Source organism: Nerophis ophidion, linkage group LG16, assembly GCF_033978795.1.
Source record: "Nerophis ophidion isolate RoL-2023_Sa linkage group LG16, RoL_Noph_v1.0, whole genome shotgun sequence".
NCBI classification, from domain to species: domain Eukaryota; kingdom Metazoa; phylum Chordata; class Actinopteri; order Syngnathiformes; family Syngnathidae; genus Nerophis; species Nerophis ophidion.
The window spans coordinates 54,211,659-54,231,852 of record NC_084626.1 but is presented as its reverse complement, the minus strand read 5'-3'; the positions used below and the strand labels follow the sequence as shown (position 1 = coordinate 54,231,852).

At 39.6% G+C, this 20,194-nt stretch overlaps 1 protein-coding gene across 1 annotated transcript; it reads right to left on the bottom strand.

The window, feature by feature from the left end:
• Positions 1-2,725: 2,725 nt before the first annotated feature.
• acot8 (acyl-CoA thioesterase 8) lies at positions 2,726-14,543 on the bottom strand. The gene is made up of 6 exons (XM_061875574.1): positions 14,306-14,543; positions 11,581-11,717; positions 6,398-6,623; positions 4,896-5,053; positions 4,609-4,800; positions 2,726-2,920 (listed from the first exon to the last, which is right to left on the bottom strand). Exons 1-6 carry the CDS (start codon positions 14,503-14,505, stop codon positions 2,802-2,804), a joined length of 1,032 nt encoding a protein of 343 aa, XP_061731558.1. The 5' UTR covers positions 14,506-14,543; the 3' UTR covers positions 2,726-2,801.
• Between the last annotated feature and the right edge of the window lie 5,651 nt (positions 14,544-20,194).

Sequence of the window (20,194 nt, the reverse complement as noted above, 5' to 3'; positions counted from 1 at the left end):
TTTAATGTTTTTATATTTTCACTTAATTTGGCTCAATGTAAGTACAATGCAGTGCACTTCAACAGGATTCTGGTGAGTGTGCAGCCAAAGGGGTCTTATTCAAATGGTTGCAAATCACCATTAAAAGGCAAAGAGAAAGCGAGTCATCGAGACCGCGTGACAGTCAACAATAGAGACATGGACCTACTCAAGCATACTTTTGGAAACATTCAATTTAAGACACAATCTTCAGATCCTCTTAGCTTCATTTTTTCCCCCGTGTTTACTTCCAAGTAGGGATGTAATCAACTTCAGGGTTTCCCACCTAGGCCTTCAATGATTACCTCTGAAAATACCAAAACTGATGTGACCGTTGCTGGAGAAATACCATAAAAATGTACGCACTACTGGACATTGAAGCACATCAATAGTGTACAAAACTGCTTATTTTCTGCCTTGTTCAAAAACCGCCTTCCGCCCTAATGCACTTAAGAGTGTGAATGTTGTCTGTGTTGGCCCTGCAATGAGGTGGAGACTTGTCCAGGGTATACACCACGTTCTGCATGAATGCAGCTGAGATAGGCTCCAGCACTCCCCGTGACTGCAAAAGGGACAAGCGGTAAAAAATGGACAGAAATCAAATCAGCAATTAAAATATTGAGTTGTACTGTCAAAATCAAAATTGCAAAAACATTAAAAAGGAAAAATATATTACCTATTCAATGGCGTATAAGCCACTGGTACCGTTACTCGTTGGCTTTTTCGAGTGGAAATGGTGGACATTTAAATCCCCGTTTCAACACCAGAAGAGCTGAGCTAGTTTCCGGGGTTGGCCGACATTGTCTCACAAGATGTAGTTTCTCTTTAAATATCCGTCTTGAAAATGGCCTTGCAAATATGTATATATATATATTGATATATATATTAAGGGTGTGGGAAAAAATCAACTCGAATATGTTGTGTGATTCAGAATCGATTTCTAATTCTTTTTTAAATCTTTTTTTTTTTTTTTATCAATCCAACAAACCACTACACATCAATCCCATAACAATGCAATCCCAGTCCAAAACCAAAGCTGAGCCAGCAACAGAACTGCAATAAACAGAGCAATTGAGAGGAGACACAAACACCACACAGAACAAAACAAAAGTAGTGAAACAAAAAGGAAAATAACCCTTTGGATTGTTATAGGCGCAAAGTGTAAAAGCCAGCATCTGTGATGGTATGGGGGTGTATTAGTGCCCAAGGCATGGGTAACTTACACATGTGTGATGGTATGGGGGTGTATTAGTGCCCAAGGCATGGGTAACTTACACATGTGTGATGGTATGGGGGTGTATTAGTGCCCAAGGCATGGGTAACTTACACGTGTGATGGTATGGGGGTGTATTAGTGCCCAAGGCATGGGTAACTTACACATGTGTGATGGTATGGGGGTGTATTAGTGCCCAAGGCATGGGTAACTTACACATGTGTGATGGTATGGGGGTGTATTAGTGCCCAAGGCATGGGTAACTTACACATATGTGATGGTATGGGGGTGTATTAGTGCCCAAGGCATGGGTAACTTACACATATGTGATGGTATGGGGGTGTATTAGTGCCCAAGGCATGGGTAACTTACACATGTGTGATGGTATGGGGGTGTATTAGTGCCCAAGGCATGGGTAACTTACACATGTGTGATGGTATGGGGGTGTATTAGTGCCCAAGGCATGGGTAACTTACACATGTGTGATGGTATGGGGGTGTATTAGTGCCCAAGGCATGGGTAACTTACACATGTGTGATGGTATGGGGGTGTATTAGTGCCCAAGGCATGGGTAACTTACACATATGTGATGGTATGGGGGTGTATTAGTGCCCAAGACATGGGTAACTTACACATGTGTGATGGTATGGGGGTGTATTAGTGAACAAGACATGGGTAACTTACACATGTGTGATGGTATGGGGGTGTATTAGTGAACAAGACATGGGTAACTTACACATATGTGATGGTATGGGGGTGTATTAGTGCCCAAGACATGGGTAACTTACACATCTGTGAAGGCACCATTAATGCTGAAAGGTCCATACAGGTTTTAGAGCAACATATGTTGTCATCCAAGCAATGTTATCATGGGCGCCCCTGCTTATTTCAGCAATTCATGGTGATATAGCAAAGTTTGATGGCCGCTGTGCAGAGTCCAAAAAAGGTTTTAGGGATGCAAAATAAATGGCTGCTATAAACAAGGTATATTTCACTACTTTTTCCTGCGGGGGAACTTTTTTGCAGCCACTATCAGCAAGTAACCTACTCAGTGGCCTCGTGGTTAGAGCATACTTACCAACATTAAGACCCCTGAAGGGGGGGGGTTTCACTGGAGCCGATTTTCACTGCATTTGGGGGGATGGCAGGGTACACCCTGGACAAGTCGCCACCTCATCTGAAATTAACTGAACTTTTTAATACGGGGTTTTAATGAGTTGTCATAACTTTTCTAAGCTGGTTGTGATGGGCAATTTGCTCTGTCAACTTGACAACAATAGTCGGGCAATTTGCTCTGTCAACTAGACAACAATAGTCCTTCTAACAGCCAAAATCCCTTTTAACAGTATAGGCTTACTATTCACTGATCATTCCCAACATATTTGAGGTACAACTCATGTCATAAAAAGATCTGAGCTTTATCTAATGTGATCACTAATAGATCTCAGCATTTAAGTATTTTATTGGTTCTGAAAACTTAGCACAAATCAGGTGTCCTTTTTCAACGATTTATTTCCAGTGATGAGATAATTCAATAAAATATTTTTAAATAAAATGAGAACCTATAAAACTACAGTTTGCTGGGCTCTGCCACTGGTTTGAGTCTCAAGACCCCCTCCTGTGAACAAGAAGCAGCCAGGACCCCATCTCTTCTCCACAGACGGCCTTGAACCAGCCCTCTACTGCCCCCTGTTGGACGAAACACAAACACGACTTTAACATCCCCTTACATTTTACACCTATGAACAATTTCGAATTGCCAACATTTTTTCTGCTTTTACAAAATGAAAATTGCAGCGATCCGGTCTTTTTTTTTTTTTTCAATAGCTTATTGCATCCCAAATAAAAGGCAATAGGCTTGGTTAGCCAGAACATTAACATATTTTCCATTTAAAAAGAAACATTTGTACATTTGCATCTTGTATTTTCAGTATGCAGTTTTAATGAAGATTAGAGCTACTTTGACAAAAAAATATGGGTTTCATCTTGAATATATATGACTGGGATCATTTAAATTGTACTTTTATTAGGAAGCAGATTTCCACTCAAATGGTGCAGTCATGGTCTTTGTGCTATTTTGGGATGATTTGTCAAAACAATAGGAGCATATTGTCTAAATTTAACCTAGTTACACAAATACTGAGAGTTTAAGCAAAAATAATTGTACCCTTTAATGAGCTATTAAAAAAACAACTGGCGAGCTACTGCTTGGAGACCAATTCAGTTATTAGGCCTGACATGGAACTACAACTTGGACGTCCTTCCCATCAACCAAAATTTAGAGGACTTAGTCTTTTTAGGAAGGACTGCTATGTCCACAAAAAATCTCATAGAAGTGCCACCAACAAATTCATGGTACTTGACAAAGCACCGTGTTTAAGTAGTTTTGTCCTACTAATTTTGGTGGTCCTTGAACTCACCATAGTTTGTTTACATGTGCAACGTTCTCCGACTCTGCCACAGAAAGGCATGTTTTATGCCACTCCTTATCCGTCGCATTTTGTCCACCAAACGTTTTATGCTGTGCGTGAATGCACAAAGGTTAGCTTTGTTGATGTTATTCATTTGTGTGGAGTGCTAATCAGGCATATCAGGTAGATATTTCTTCATTATGCCTCGTTTGTAGGTATATTTGCGCTCATTTAATTTCCTTTACTAATGTCCTATGTATTTAATTTATATTTGCATGACTCATGACACATTATCTGTATGTAATATTGGCTGCATTTCTGATAGTTGTTTGTGTGCCATGTTGTTCCAGACCACAGCAAACATTACTTAGCTTGCAAATATTGTAATAAATCCACTAGAAGAAGCCGGCCTGCCGTTTCCTTTAACGCGGACATACGTATCTAAACCTTTGGTTGTTCCAAGCTAGTCATTTCCAGGATTTAGCTCGACCTCTGAGAAGCCTCCATTTTACTAAGGATTTCCAATGTTTGTAAAAATATGTAGAATAAATATTACATTTCAACATTTCTGTCAACAAAAGTTTGCAGATGGACACATAGTCATTTTGACAGTAGGCTATTCTAGTTAATATAGATACTTACATGATCATTATAAGGCTTTTTCAAATTTTTTTGCAGCTTCAGACGTATTTGTTGTTGTTGTATTTTTGGCTCAATATAGTATTTTATTTAACTGCGAGGTTGATGCTTAAATCAAACTCCTTTGAACCTAATTTTTGAATATTGGAAGACAGCCCGACCTCAAATGCACCATTGACCCTGGACTCTACGTGCGCTGCAATGTGAATTAGTTAAGATTTTTTTCATAAACCATAGTTTACCACAGTTTAAAAAGCAAAACAAAACTCTTCCGAGCCTGCAAAAAGCAATGCATGGTAATCAAGGAGAGGTGAAAGAGAAGCTGACCTGCCCATGGGCTCTCACACTCATACAACATCCATTCATCGCTGCGGAATGTGTTGTGGAACCACATGGCGTGGTCCAGGGAGGCCGTGAACTTGGCCCTGTACTTTGGATAAGGCAGAATTGCAATGCCCAGTAAGGCAAAATCCGAGACATAAGCAGCAACGCAGCAATGCAGCTTCATGTTGCCTTCACCTGTGCACACACACAAAACATTCAGTACATTTCAGATTGCAAATCAGTAAATTCAAGGACCATCTTTCTCATCATGTCAAAAAGGAGAACTTTACCAATGTGTCCACGTGCTCGCACCCAAAATAATTTCTTCGGGTCATCTGCGGCAGGTCTGTAAAACTGTGAAGGGTTGACTGGTTTGATGTCAATGGGGACTTCATTTGCCAGCAGTTTGCTAAGGCTTTGTCTTGCATTTTCAGCCAGGTCAGGTTTACTGTAAGTAGAGTTGACTTATCATACAACTTATTTTCATGTAAAAGTCATTCTGCTCATAATATCTCCATGACATTCATGTAGATGCATATGGAAAACAAATGGTTCTTCTTTTTTTGTATCTCAGGACGACCACTTGTTGCATTTGTTGCACAGACACAGTGATTTTTTTGTTAATAAATAGTCTACCTCAGGGGTCACCAACGTGGTCGCCCGTAAGGACCAGATGAGTCGCGCGCTGGCCTGTTCTAAAAATAGCTCAAATAGCAGCACTTACCAGTGAGCTGCCTCTATTTTTTACATTTTATTTATTTACTATCAAGCTGGTCTCGCTTTGCTCGACATTTTTAATTCTAAGAGAGACAAACCTCAAATAGAATTTGAAAATCCAAGAAAATATTTTAAAGACTTGGTCTTCACTTGTTCAAATAAATTCATGTATTTTTTTTACTTTAAATATAACCTTTAATTGATTTTAGGATTTTTAAACACAAATACCTTTTTAATTTCCTTCCTCTTCTTTCCTGACAATTTAAATCAATGTTCAAGTATTTTTTATTATTATTATAAAAAAATAATAAATACATTTTAATTAAATTCTTCATTTTAGCTTCTGTTTTTTCGACAAAGAATATTTGTGAAATATTTTTTCAAATTTATTATGATTAAAATTTAAAAAAATATTCTGTCAAATCTAGAAAATATGTAGAATCACATTTAAATCTTATTTCAAAGTCTTTTAAATTTCTTTTAAAATTTTTGTTCTGGAAAATCTAGAAGAAATAATGATTTGTCTTTGTTAGAAATATAGCTTGGTCCAATATGTTATATATTCTAACAAAGTGCAGATTGGATTATAACCTATTTAAAACATGTCATCAACATTCTAAAATTAATCTTAATATGGAAAAATTACTGATGATGTTCCATAAATTATTTTTAATTTTTTTTCAAAAAGATTCGAATTAGCTAGTTTTTCTATTCAATTTTTTCGGTTGAATTTTGAATTTTAAAGAGTCGAAATTGAAGATAAACTATGTTTCAAAATTGTATTTTCATTTTTTACGTGTTTTCTCCTCTTTTAAACCGTTCAATTGAGTGTTTTTTTCATCATTTATTCTCTACAAAAAACCTTCCGTAAAAGGAAAAAAAATGTACGACGGAACGACAGACAGAAATACCCATTTTTTTTTATATATATAGATTTATTTATCAAAGGTAAATTGAGCAAATTGGCTATTTCTGGCAATTTATTGAAGTGTGTATCAAACTGGTAGCCCTTGGCATTCATCAGTACCCAAGAAGTAACTCTTGCTTTCAAAAAGGTTGCTGACCCCTGGTGTACCTGAGATAAATCTGGATGAGTTCCTCCACCGTAAGGAGTTCTTCAGGCGGAACAACCACCGGCATGGTGAACTGGTGCTGCAGGGGGCTTGGCTGTGGCATTTGGAAGGACGCCTGGCAGATCATTATGGGTTGTCCATGCTGGATGGCTTTCACCGAGCGCACTGTAAAACTGCGACCATCTCTCGTGCGGTCCACCTGGTACAGCACGGGAACTTTAGGATCCCCTAAAATATTATTAAAAAATAAATAACACATATCAGATGTATGGAATTGTTTTTTTTTCATTTACAAACCCAGTTTTCATATGAGTAGGGAAATTGTGTTAGATGTAAATATAAACGGAAAATGATGATTTGCAAATTATTTTCAAGCCATATTTAGTTGAATATGCTACAAAGACAACATATTTCATGTTCAAACTCATAAACATTTTTTTTTTTTTCCAAATAATTATTAACTTCAGAATGTGATGCATGTAACACGTGACAAAGAAGTTGGGAAAGGTGGCAATAAATACTGATAAAGTTGAGGAATGCTCATCAAACACTTATTTGGAACATCCCACAGGTGTGCAGGCTAATTGGGAACAGGTGGGTGCCATGATTGGCTATAAAAGTAGCTTCCCAGTCTTTCACAAGAAAGGATGGGGCGAGGTACACCACTTTGTCCACAACTGCGTGAGCAAATAGTCAAACAGTTTAAGAACAACCTTTCTCAAAGTGACATTGCAAGAAATTTAGGGATTTCAACATCTACGCTCCATAATATCATCAAAAGGTTCAGAGAATCTGGAGAAATCACTCCACCTAAGCGGCATGGCTGGAAACATTGAATGACCGTGACCTTCAATCCCTCAGACGGCACTGTACATCAATCTCTAAAGGATATCACCACATGGGCTCAGGAACACTTCAGAAAACCACTGTCACGAAATACACTTGGTCGCTACATCCGTACGTGCAAGTTAAAGCTCAACTATGCAAAGTGAAAGCCATTTATCAACAACATCCAGAAATGCCGCCGGCTTCTCTGGGCTCGAGATCATCTAAGATGGACTGATGCAAAGTGGAAAGAATGAACATACCAACAATGGTAATAGACAAAATACCAACAATGGTAATAAACAACATAGCAATTATGGTAAGGAAACATTGAGCACATGTTAACACCTTGAGACAGAGTACAACAGCAGGTCAAATTTAAGACCCTCATCTCTATATTTGAACCAGACCCGATCTTTGTACCATAGTTGAAATCGATTAACAGTTTGGCATTGCCTGTGTTGTGAGTCCAGTTTGTTCTATAGTTTTATTCCGCATACAGACACACAAAAACGTTTACGCGTGGTTTGAGCTCTTGGCAATGAGAAATATTCAAAGCATCGCAACTTATGAGCCTGCACTCGTCTTATAAAAAAAACATTGTAGATTAGGCGGCAATAATTTCTTAAGTGATTTATGTAAGATTATTGATGTATTATATTTAACCAGATCATCAAATTTGAGCAACTTTGATTGCATAAATAGATTCTGAGTGTGTTCTAAAAAAACAACATTGTGAATGATTCGCACTGCTCATTTCTGTAATATGATCAGAGGATTAATTGTGTTGAGGTAAGTACTCCCCCATACTTCAACACAATATGTAAGGTATGGCAGTACCAAGGTGCAGTATAGACTACGGAGTGCATTTTCATTGAGGTATGTATAGTTTTGCTTTGTTTATAAGTGAGAGGCTGTTGGAGATTTTTGTTTTAATGTGTCTGACATGAGGTTTCCATGATAGTTTACAATCAATTATTACTCCCCAAAATATATTCTCAATTATGATTTTGATTTGGGTACCATGAATACTTATTTTTTGTTCAGGCGTTATGTTGCGATTTCCAGACATCACTGTCTTAGTTTTATATATATTCAAGGATAATTTAATTGTGTTCATCCTTTTTTGTATTATTATGTTTAGTCCTGTGTTTACTGTATTTATGAGCTCATTATAGTCATCACTACTGTAGAATATATTTGTGTTGTCTGCAAATAGTATACATTTCAGTATTTTGGATGTATTAAAAATATCACTAATGTACACATTAAGCAGTTTTGGCCCCAGCACGGACCTTTGCGGGACACCACAAGCAATGTCCAGAGTATATGATAAATATTGAACCATTTTTTCAAACTGTACCCTCGCTGTTAAATACTTTTTTAACCAGTCTCCAGCCAGCCCCCCAATTCCATATCTTTCCATATTATCTTGTAGAATTATAAGATTAATGGTATCAAAGGCTTTTTTTTAGATAAATAAACATATCAACTGCATATATTTTATGCTCCAGTGCATTAGTAATTTCTTCAATAGCTTTACCATGAATTGATTAACGTGGATCCCGACTTAAACAAGTTGAAAAACTGATTTGGGTGTTACCATTTAGTGGTCAATTGTACGGAATATGTACTGTACTGGAGTCGGCTCTCTTGGTTGCTTTGCTGGGTCTGCTCCTGTCTCTGTCCATGCTCCCTCCACCCCAGCAGACCACCACAGTGTATATGTTTATTTTATTTTTTATTCATAGCTGTATGTAGAAGTGGCTGGTTGCATCAGCTCTGGTCTTTTAATGTCTTTAATTCCCTCTTACAAACCTGTAAGAGTGATGTGTGCTATGGCTATGAACTGTTTTTTTCCTTGGTCTCAGTCTGGACTCCCTCTCAAGGGCCCAGGCTTAGACCATTTTTTTTTCTTCTCACCCCCCATTGTTTACCTGTTTCTCACCTTTTTTGTAAGGGCTGCCGGAAGTTGGCAGACCCGTCAGCAATCCTGTTCTGTCTCCCTGTAATGTTTGTCTGATCTTGAATGGGATGGTGCTGAAACATTTTAACTTCCCCTCAAGGATTAATCAAGTATTTCTGATTCTGTGTAAACTGTACTGTTTCATATAATGTATTCTCTTCCTTTGCAATCTACTAATAAAAGTTTCAATCAAAAATAAAGTTATCGCCATTGAGGTTGTTCTTTTGGACCTTAAGCCATTCTGACCGTCAATGACTATAAGATGTTTGTCAAGAAACGATTCAAGTCGTGAATTAAATAGTTTCTCTGAGATTTTTTGAGAACTGAGGCGAAAGAGAAATTGGTCTGTAATTGGTAATAGCGTGTTTGCAGTCACTTTTGAAGAGCGGAGTTACCTTAGCGATTTTCATTTGACTTGAAATCGCAAGTGAATGAACAGCATTTGAAAGAAGTAAGAATACAACACAAATAGATACTAATAATTTGAAAACTGAGATTCACACAAATGGCAGCACGGTGGGAGAGGGGTTAGTGCGTCTGCCTCACAATACGAAGGTAAAAGTGGGTAGAGCGGCCGTGCCAGAAGCCTGAGGGTTGCAGGTTCGCTTCCCACCTATGGACATCAAAGTTGCTGCCATTGTGTCCTTGGGCAGGACACTTCACCCTTTGCCCCCGGTGCCGCTCACACTGGTGAATGAATGATGAATGAATGATTGGTGGTGGTCGGAGGGGCCGTAGGTGCAAACTGGCAGCCACACTTCCGTCAGTCTACTCCAGGGCAGCTGTGGCTACAGATGTAGCTTACCACCACCATTGTGTGAATGAATGATGGCTTCCCACTTCTCTGTGAGCGCTTTGAGTATCTAACAATAGAAAAGCGTGATATGAATCTAATCCATTATTATTATTATAAAAGTGGGTGACATTGTTATCACCAGGAAAGATGAGATCACCGGCCTAGCTTCCATTCTAGAGGCCAATCTTTCCTGTGATGAAATGGCAACCAACGAGATTCCTCTACAGAATCTCCTCTCTAGTCAACAAAAGTACCTTGAAGATTCTAGCGGGAACTCTCATTCAACCCTTTTTCGATTACACTTTCACTTCCTGGTACCCCAGCACCTCCAAAACCCTCAAATCTAGACTCCAAACATCCCAGAACAAGCTAGTCCGGTTACTTTTAGACCTCCACCCCAGATCACACCTAACTCCTACCCACTTCTCCAAAGTGGGCTGGCTCAGGGTGGAGGACAGAGTCAAACAACTTGCACTGAGCCTAGTCTATAAAATCCGCTACACCTCCCTGATACCGAAGTACATGTCAAACTACTTTCTTAACGTAAATGACCGCCATAACCACAACACCAGGGGGAGCTCCACAAACCACGTTAAACCCAGATTTCGATCTAACAAAGGTCTTAACTCATTCTCTTTCTATGCCACATCAATGTGGAATGCACTCCCAACAGGTATAAAAGTAAGTGCATCTCTATATTCCTTCAAAACCACTCTAAAACAACACCTCCTGGCAACTTCAACACTTTACTAATACCCTCCTCCATTCACATCCCATCTGCCCGGATTGTAAATAACCTAATGTAAACAATCAAATGTATTTTGTAATGTATATACTTGTTCTTATGCTATGTGAACTCACTATGTTCTCTGCTGGCTGTACATATCCTACTAAATAAGACCTACACTGTTTCAATGTCCATTTCTCTATTGATGCAATTGTTGATGACTGAAGTTCTGATATCAACCAAAGCTCCTCATCCCACCCCCTGGATTGTAAATAATTCAATGTATATACTATGATGATTAACTTGTGTGATGATTGTATTATGTTGATAGTATATATTTGTACCATGAATTGATTAACGTGGACCCCGACTTAAACAAGTTGAAAAACTTATTGGGGTGTTACCATTTAGTGGTCAATTGTACGGAATATGTACTGTACTGTGCAATCTACTAATAAGAGTTTAAATCAATCAATCAATCAATCAGGTCCTGGGTTCGATCCTGCACTCGGGATCTTTCTGTGTGGAGTTTGCATGTTCTCCCCGTGACTGCGTGGGTTCTGTCCGGGTAGTCCGAATTTCTCCCACTTCCAAAGACATGCACTTGGGGATAGGTTGATTGGCAACACTAAATGGTCCCTAGTGTGTGAATGTGAGTGTGAATGTTTTCTGTCTATCTGTGTTGGCCCTGTGATGAGGTGGCGACTTGTCCAGGGTGTACGCCGCCTTCCGCCCGAATGCAGCTCCGGGACCCATCGCTCCCCGAAAGGGACAAGCGGTAGAAAATGGATGGATGGAGCCACACAAATGATATTCTGGCAATGGGGTATTTTAAATCAACAAAAGAAACTCGCAGTGCACTTTAGCTTACCTGCTCTGACAAAGTAGCAGTGTAGAGAGTGGCCATACAGGTGATCACTGACAGATTTGGCTGCAGCAACAAGGGCTTGACCAATTATTTGACCCCCAAACAAGCGCTGAGTGCGGGGTACCCAATGATGTGTCCCTCTGGGGAGAAATAAGACACTTTAATTACTGCTATTTTACTATGTTGCAGTGTCAAAGGAGGCGTGATATTAAAGGCCTACTGAAAGCCACTACTAGCCACCACGCAGTCTGATAGTTTATATATCAATGATGAAATATTAACATTGCAACACATGACAATACGGCCGCTTTAGTTTACTAAATTGCAATTTTAAATTTCCCGCGATGTGTCCTGTCGAAAACGTCGCAGAATGATGACGCTTATGTTGACGCGTGCTTGTGACGTTATTGGTTGGAGCGGACATTTTATCCCAGCGCCACTCACGGCTAAAAGTCGTCTGCCGTAATCACATAACTACACAGTATTTTGGACATCTGTCTTGCTGAATCTTTTGCAATTTGTTCAATTAGTAATGGAGACGTCAAAGAAGAATGCTGTTGGTGGAAAGCGGTGGATTGCAGCCGCCTTTAGCAACCAAAACACAGCCGGTGTTTCTTTGTTTGTTGTGAAGCTTTAATATGGAACAGAGCGGTCAAGCGAACATGTTTCTCCACCACAGTGGTTCTCAAATGGGGGTACGCGTACCCCTGGGGGTACTTGAGGGTATGCCAAGGGGTACGTGAGATTTAAAAAAAATATATTCTAAAAATAGCAACAATTCAAAAATCCTTTATAAATATATTTATTGAATAATACTTCAACAAAATATGAATATAAGTTCATAAAGTGTGAAAAGAAATGCAACAATGCAATATTCAGTGTTGACAGCTAGATTTTTTGTGGACATGTTCCATAAATATTGATGTTAAAGATTTCTTTTTTATGAAGAAATGTTGGCAACACTAAATGTGAATGTGAGTGTGAATGTTGTCTGTCTATCTGTGTTGGCCCTGCAATGAGGTGGCGACTTGTCCAGGGTGTACACCGCCTTCCGCCCGATTGTAGCTGAGATAGGCGCCAGTGCCCCCCGCCACCCCAAAAGGGAATAAGCGGTAGAAAAGGGATGGATGGATGTTTAGAATGAAGTTGATGAATCCAGATGGATCTCTATTACAATCCCCTTTAAGTTGATGATTACTTCTATGTGTAGAAATCTATATTTATAATTGAATCACTTGTTTATTTGTCAACAAATTAAAAAAAGACCACTACAAATGAGCAATATTTTGCACTGTTATACAATTTAATAAATGAGAAAGTGATGACATAGTGCTGTATTTTACTTCTTTATCTCTTTTTTTCACCCAAAAATGCTTTGCTCTTATTAGGGGGTACTTAAATTAAAAAAAAATTCACAGGGGGTACATCATTGAAAAAAGGTTGAGAACCACTGCTCTACCACATGTCAAACAGCAAGTTTTTAGATGAGAAAATTGTGATATTAAGTCGACTTGAGCGGAGTTTGCGTCCCCCTGCAGCAGCTGTCAAAAACGCAGCTGTGACTTTCTTGGCTTCTCCATTTGGCTTCTAACAGAGATGAATATCTACATATATCCATATTTTAGAGTTACTTCTTTATATTCATAGTCTTATTCTAAAACAGCTAGTGTTTTTCCTTTTTGTTCTCTTTCTATTTGTCTGCAAGTGAACTGTGTTAGCCTTGAAACTTTGGAATGTGGGAAGTTGGTGTACTCCCTAAATATCTTATCCCTAGTTGAACAAGGAGCCTGTGTCCCATCTGGGGAGGGTGGGAGCGGGTATTAAATAAGAAGTAGTCTCTTTCCGTTAGAATGTTAGATCAATTTGGGCAATGCTATCGAAATGTTGTATCTAGATTGATCTCTCCAAGGCTTTGGAATAAAGTATCATATATCCTATACATTGTCTAGGATTCATTGAGAATCAGCTTATGTGTCATCAAAAAGAACTTGGGAGAAGACTGGCAGTTTAAATTCCCAGCAGAGAAACGCCAGGTCGAACGCAACACTTCCCTCAGAGACACTGGCGGTCACCGCAGCCCTCCGACTTTCAGGTATGACTATAGCCTCACTAAAACACTAGTAACACAACAAGCAGATAAGGGATTTTCCAGAATTTTCCTGGTAAATGTGTCTAATAACATCTGAATCGCTCCCACTGCCGTCGCCTTTTTTTCTTTCTTTTCTAGTGCTTCACTCTAACTTTTCTCATCCACAAATCTTTCATCCTCGCTCAAATTAATGGGGAAATTGTTGCTTTCTCAGTCCGAATCGCTCTTGCTGCTGGTGGCCATGATTGTAAACAATGTTCAGATGTGAGGAGCTCCACAACCCGTGACGTCACGCGCACATTGTCTGCTACTTTCGGTACAGGCAAGGCTTTTTTATAAGCGACCAAAAGCTGCAAACTTTATGGTGGATGTTCTCTACTAAATCCTTTCAGCAAAAATATGGCAATATGGGGAAATGATGAAGTATGACACATAGAATGGAGCTGCTATCCCCGTTTAAATAAGAACATCTCATTTCAGTAGGCCTTTAAGTACAAGGTAAAACAAAATTATTCTTACTAACTTGAGCTACTTGCTCCTATTGTTGTTAAACGTATAAAATACTTCAAAGTATATCTATTAAAGAACTACATTTGAGTACAGGGTTGTGTTATCCTTGTCAACAGCCCGGATAGCTACCTGTATAAGTCCACATCCAGCTTCTCCAGGTTTAAAACGCTGGTAACCAGGACGCTTTTAAGGTCCTGGCTGTATTCAGTCACAATATCCTCTTGTTTTTCATCTTCCAGTGACTGTGTCGACGTGGGGTTTGTTGAAAAATCGCCGCTATTCGACGAGCTGTTAGCATCAGGAAGACTGTTTACTTTATTGTCCGCCATGTTTGCTACGCAACTTCCGGAAAAGGAGGCCGGTGTTGTGCCGAATTCTGCACCCCCGCCGTAAAATGCACCCCCTGTCGGGAGCGCGCTTACGTCACTCGGAAACTCGGCTAAAATCGCCTCTTTCGGCATAAAAATGTACATAACAAGGTGAATAATCCAAGTTGTCTTTACTATGGATATATTAATGGATGGATTAATTCTGATTCTTTAATGATTTCGCCGCCATTGCCTTTAATGATTTCGTCGTCATTCAATCGCCTCTTTCGGCAGAAAAATGTACATAAGGTGAATAATCCAAGTTGTCTTTACTTTGGATATATTAATGGATGGATTAATTGTGATTCTTCAATGATTTCCCCGTCATTGCCTTTAATGATTTCGTCGTCATTCTGGTGGGTACATCGCCTCTTTCGGCATAAAAAAGTACATAAAGTGAAATAATCCAAGTTGTGTTTACTTTGGATTTATTAATGGATGGATTAATTGTGAGCCTTTAATGATTTCGCCACCATTCAGATAAGGCGAAAACAATAACAATTTAATATAGGAATATTTGCTGTCCCGAAAATGTATTGAAGTATTGTATTAAAGAATATATACACCAAAGTAAGCCTCTATATGTACTTTTTTAGAGACATCAAGGAGAACGAATGTTTGCTGCTTCACTCGACGGGATCCAATACATGTATTTTAAAAATATGACATTTTCTTTAACTGTAAGAAGCTCATGGGTGGATGGATGAATACATTAATAAATGAATGCATCTGATACCTATCGTTGTTTTGATTTTAAGAATTTTCAAACTGAACATTCACAAATAACTTTACCAAAAGTACCCGAAATACCAGAGATGGAGTTATGGTGGGGGTGCATTTTCAGTGAAGAGTTGATTCCAGCTGCCTGAACATCTATCTATCTCTGGCTAGGATGGTCGTAGAGACATGAAACTCACCCTGGTGACTCATCCTTACCCCATCTGTATACTGTGAAAACCATGTGATGATTGGACCCCCACAGGCGGAGTTAGGGGGGGGGTGCATTTTCAGGCAGCACCAATATCTCTGGCTAGGATGGTCGTAGAGACATGAAACTCACCCTAGTAACTCATCCTTACCCCATCTGTATACTGTGAAAACCATGTGATGATTGGACCCCCACAGGCGGAGTTAGGGGGGGGTGCATTTTCAGGCAGCACCAATATCTCTGGCTAGGATGGTCGTAGAGACATGAAACTCACCCTAGTAACTCATCCTTACCCCATCTGTATACTGTGAAAACCATGTGATGATTGGACCCCCACAGGCGGAGTTAGGGGGGGGTGCATTTTCAGGCAGCACCAACAGCCCACCTGCCGGGAAATGCACCCCCTAGCTATCTCTGGCTAGGATGGTCGTAGAGACATGAAACTCACCCTAGTAACTCATCCTTACCCCCTCTGTATACTGTGAAAACCATGTGATGATTGGACCTCCATAGGCGGAGTTAGGGGGGGGTGCTTTTTCAGGCAGCACCAATAGCCCACCTGCTGGAAAATGCATGTTTTTCCCCTCTAGACTCTCTCCCTTTGTTTATAATGCCAATTTTTTTGCTGGATTTAGTCTCTATAAACTCCAAGGAAAACAATACCCGGCTGGGGACAATTTTTGAAATTGGTCTCCAAACTAAGGCATGCGGGCCGAAAGCGGCCCGCCGACGTCCAAAATCCGGCCCCTGGATTTTTATTCATGTTTTGAATTTTTGGGACATGGGGGACTTGTGGGAATCCATCCCAGGTAAGATTTTTGAACATTTTGAGGACTTTTGCCTACTTTCCCAACTTTCCCCCCCACTTCCAGTGTGACTTTGCGGTGTGCGCTATGGACATGCTGGGCATCCCTTGACTCGGGTGGCCAGCTGCGGGACTTGTGTGATTGATTTTTTAAAACTTTGAGGACTTTTGCCTACTTTCCCAGCTTTTCCCCCACTTCCAGTCAGTTGTGGTGTATCGCTATACATGGGCTATTATTAGGAAGAGGCGTTTATTTGGTAATATACAGTATATATATATATATATATATAAATCACTTAGATTTATATCGCACTTTTATAAACACTCAAAGCGCTCACAGAGAAGTGGGACCCGACATTCATTCACACCTGGTGGTGGTAAGCTATATCTGTAGCCACAGCTGCCCTGGGGTAGACTGACGGAAGTGTGGCTGCCAGTTTGCACCTACGGCCCCTCCGACCACCACTAATCATTCATTCATCATTCATTCACCAGTGTGAGCAGCACCGGGGGCAAGGGGGAAGTGTCCTGCCCAAGGCAGTGATTTTTTTTGGATGTCAATAGGTGGGAAGCGAACCAGAAACTCTCAGGTTTCTGGCCGGCCGCTCTACCCACTACGCCATGCCGCGCCTATATATATATATGTATATATTACACACACACATTGTTGTATATATACATATAAATATGTATACATATATATATATATAGACATGCATGTGTGGATCTACACATGTATGTCTATATATATATGTATACATATATATATGTGTATATATATCACGATGTGTATATATATATATATATATATATATATATATATATATATATATATATATATACTGTATATATACTGTATATTACCAAATAAACGCCTCTTCCTAATAATAGCCCATGTATAGCGATACACCACAACTGACTGGAAGTGGGGGAAAAGCTGGGAAAGTAGGCAAAAGTCCTCAAAGTTTTAAAAAATCAATCACACAAGTCCCGCAGCTGGCCACCCGAGTCAAGGGATGCCCAGCATGTCCATAGCGCACACCGCAAAGTCACACTGGAAGTGGGGGGGAAAGTTGGGAAAGTAGGCAAAAGTCCTCAAAATGTTCAAAAATCTTACCTGGGATGGATTCCCACAAGTCCCCCATGTCCCAAAAATTCAAAACATGAATAAAAATCCAGGGGCCGGATTTTGGACGTCGGCGGGCCGCTTTCGGCCCGCATGCCTTAGTTTGGAGACCAATTTCAAAAATTGTCCCCAGCCGGGTATTGTTTTCCTTGGAGTTTATAGAGACTAAATCCAGCAAAAAATTGGCATTATAAACAAAGGGAGAGAGTTTAGAGGGGAAAAACATGCATTTTCCAGCAGGTGGGCTATTGGTGCTGCCTGAAAATGCACCCCCCCCCTAACTCCGCCTGTGGGGGTCCAATCATCACATGGTTTTCACAGTATACAGAGGGGGTAAGGATGAGTTACTAGGGTGAGTTTCATGTCTCTACGACCATCCTAGCCAGAGATATTGGTGCTGCCTGAAAATGCACCCCCCCCCTAACTCCGCCTGTGGGGGTCCAATCATCACATGGTTTTCACAGTATACATAGGGGGTAAGGATGAGTCACCAGGGTGAGTTTCATGTCTCTACGACCATCCTAGCCAGAGATAGATAGATGTTTAGGCAGCTGGAATCAACTCTTCACTGAAAATGCACCCCCACCATAACTCCATCTCTGGTATTTCGGGTACTTTTGGTAAAGTTATTTGTGAATGTTCAGTTTGAAAATTCTTAAAATCAAAACAACGATAGGTATCAGATGCATTCATTTATTAATGTATTCATCCATCCACCCATGAGCTTCTTACAGTTAAAGAAAATGTCATATTTTTAAAATACATGTATTGGATCCCGTCGAGTGAAGCAGCAAACATTCGTTCTCCTTGATGTCTCTAAAAAAGTACATATAGAGGCTTACTTTGGTGTATATATTCTTTAATACAATACTTCAATACATTTTCGGGACAGCAAATATTCCTATATTAAATTGTTATTGTTTTCGCCTTATCTGAATGGTGGCGAAATCATTAAAGGCTCACAATTAATCCATCCATTAATAAATCCAAAGTAAACACATCTTGGATTATTTCACTTTATGTACTTTTTTATGCCGAAAGAGGCGATGTACCCACCAGAATGACGACAAAATCATTAAAGGCAATGACGGCGAAATCATTGAAGAATCACAATTAATCCATCCATTAATATATCCAAAGTAAAGACAACTTGTAATATTCACCTTATGTACATTTTTCTGCCGAAAGAAGCGATTGAATGACGACGAAATCATTAAAGGCAATGGCGGCGAAATCATTAAAGAATCAGAATTAATCCATCCATTAATATATCCATAGTAAAGACAACTTGGATTATTCACCTTGTTATGTACATTTTTATGCCGAAAGAGGCGATTTTAGCCGAGTTTAGCTACTTTTCGAGACGGGTGACGCAACCGAGTGACGTAAGCGCGCTCCCGCCAGGGGGTGCATTTTACGGCGGGGGTGCATAATTCGGCACAACACCGGGCACTTCCACTTCTACACTTAAATAACACCGTGTATTTTTGATGTAAAATGTTTGTTTTGCTTTTACATTTTCATTTAATTATTATTAAAAAAATAAAACATGGCATCAGTGACACCTTGCACGAACGTAACTGCCATTTGGCTGATGTTACCATACACATCTTATTAGTAGACGCAGCATCGACGAGACGCAGGGCCGCCATCTTGGAGTGGTGATCCGCTCCACTTAGTGCAATTCATTTGTCAGGATTGATTGATTGATTGATACTTTTATTAGTAGATTGCACAGTACAGCACATATTGCGTACAATTGACCACTGAATGGTAACACCCCAATAAGTTTTGCAAGTCGTTCAAGTCGGGGTCCACGTTAATCAATTCATGGTACAAATATATACTATCATACTTGCCAACCTTGAGACCTGCGATTCCGGGAGCTGGGGGGTGGGGGGCGTGGTCAGGGGTGGAGCGTGGGGCCTGGTCGGGGGCGGGGCGTGGTGGGGGTCGTGGTTAAGAGTCAAATATTTTATATATATATATATATATATATATATATATATATATATATATATATATATATATATATATATATATATGTAGGTGTGGGAAAAATCACAAGACTACTTCATCTTAATGGAAGCATTCACATACAATGGTTTATATAGGGCACAGAGTGGGTGGGTACAGGCAGGCATAGGGTGTGGTGATTGGCTCATGTGTTACCTAGGAGGTGTTTCCGTCTGTGGCGGCATGTTGAAATGATTTCACTGCGCTTGTTGAGGGATGATAGATCTGGATGATATATAATAAACAGTTTCTCTTTTAAGCATAGGTTGCATCTTTTATTACCACTGTTGTAAGGTGTGCTGGATGCAAGAATTTGCCATGTTATTGAATATTCAACATTATTGTCTTTGAGGTTCCAAATGTGCTTGCTGAGTTCTGTAAAATTCCGCAAAGTCTGGTTTCTAAAGGAGGCCTGGTGATTATTCCATCTGGTTTTAAACGCTCCTTCGGTTAATCCTACCTACATATTGCACTCTACCACGGTATCGAACACTATTCTCTGGATAATCCAATCAAGACACATACATATACATTTACATATATATATATATATATATATATATATATATATATATATATATATATATATATATATATATATATATATTAAATATAGCCAGTTGCAAATATTAAGGAGTTCAGCACTGAGGATTTTGTTCCACATGTGACTTGTCCTTGCCGAATACCAGCAGGGCCGAGTCATCCACAAACAGGAACAATTCACAGTCGCATACTGATGGCATTTCATTTCCGTATATTAGGAACAGTAAAGGTC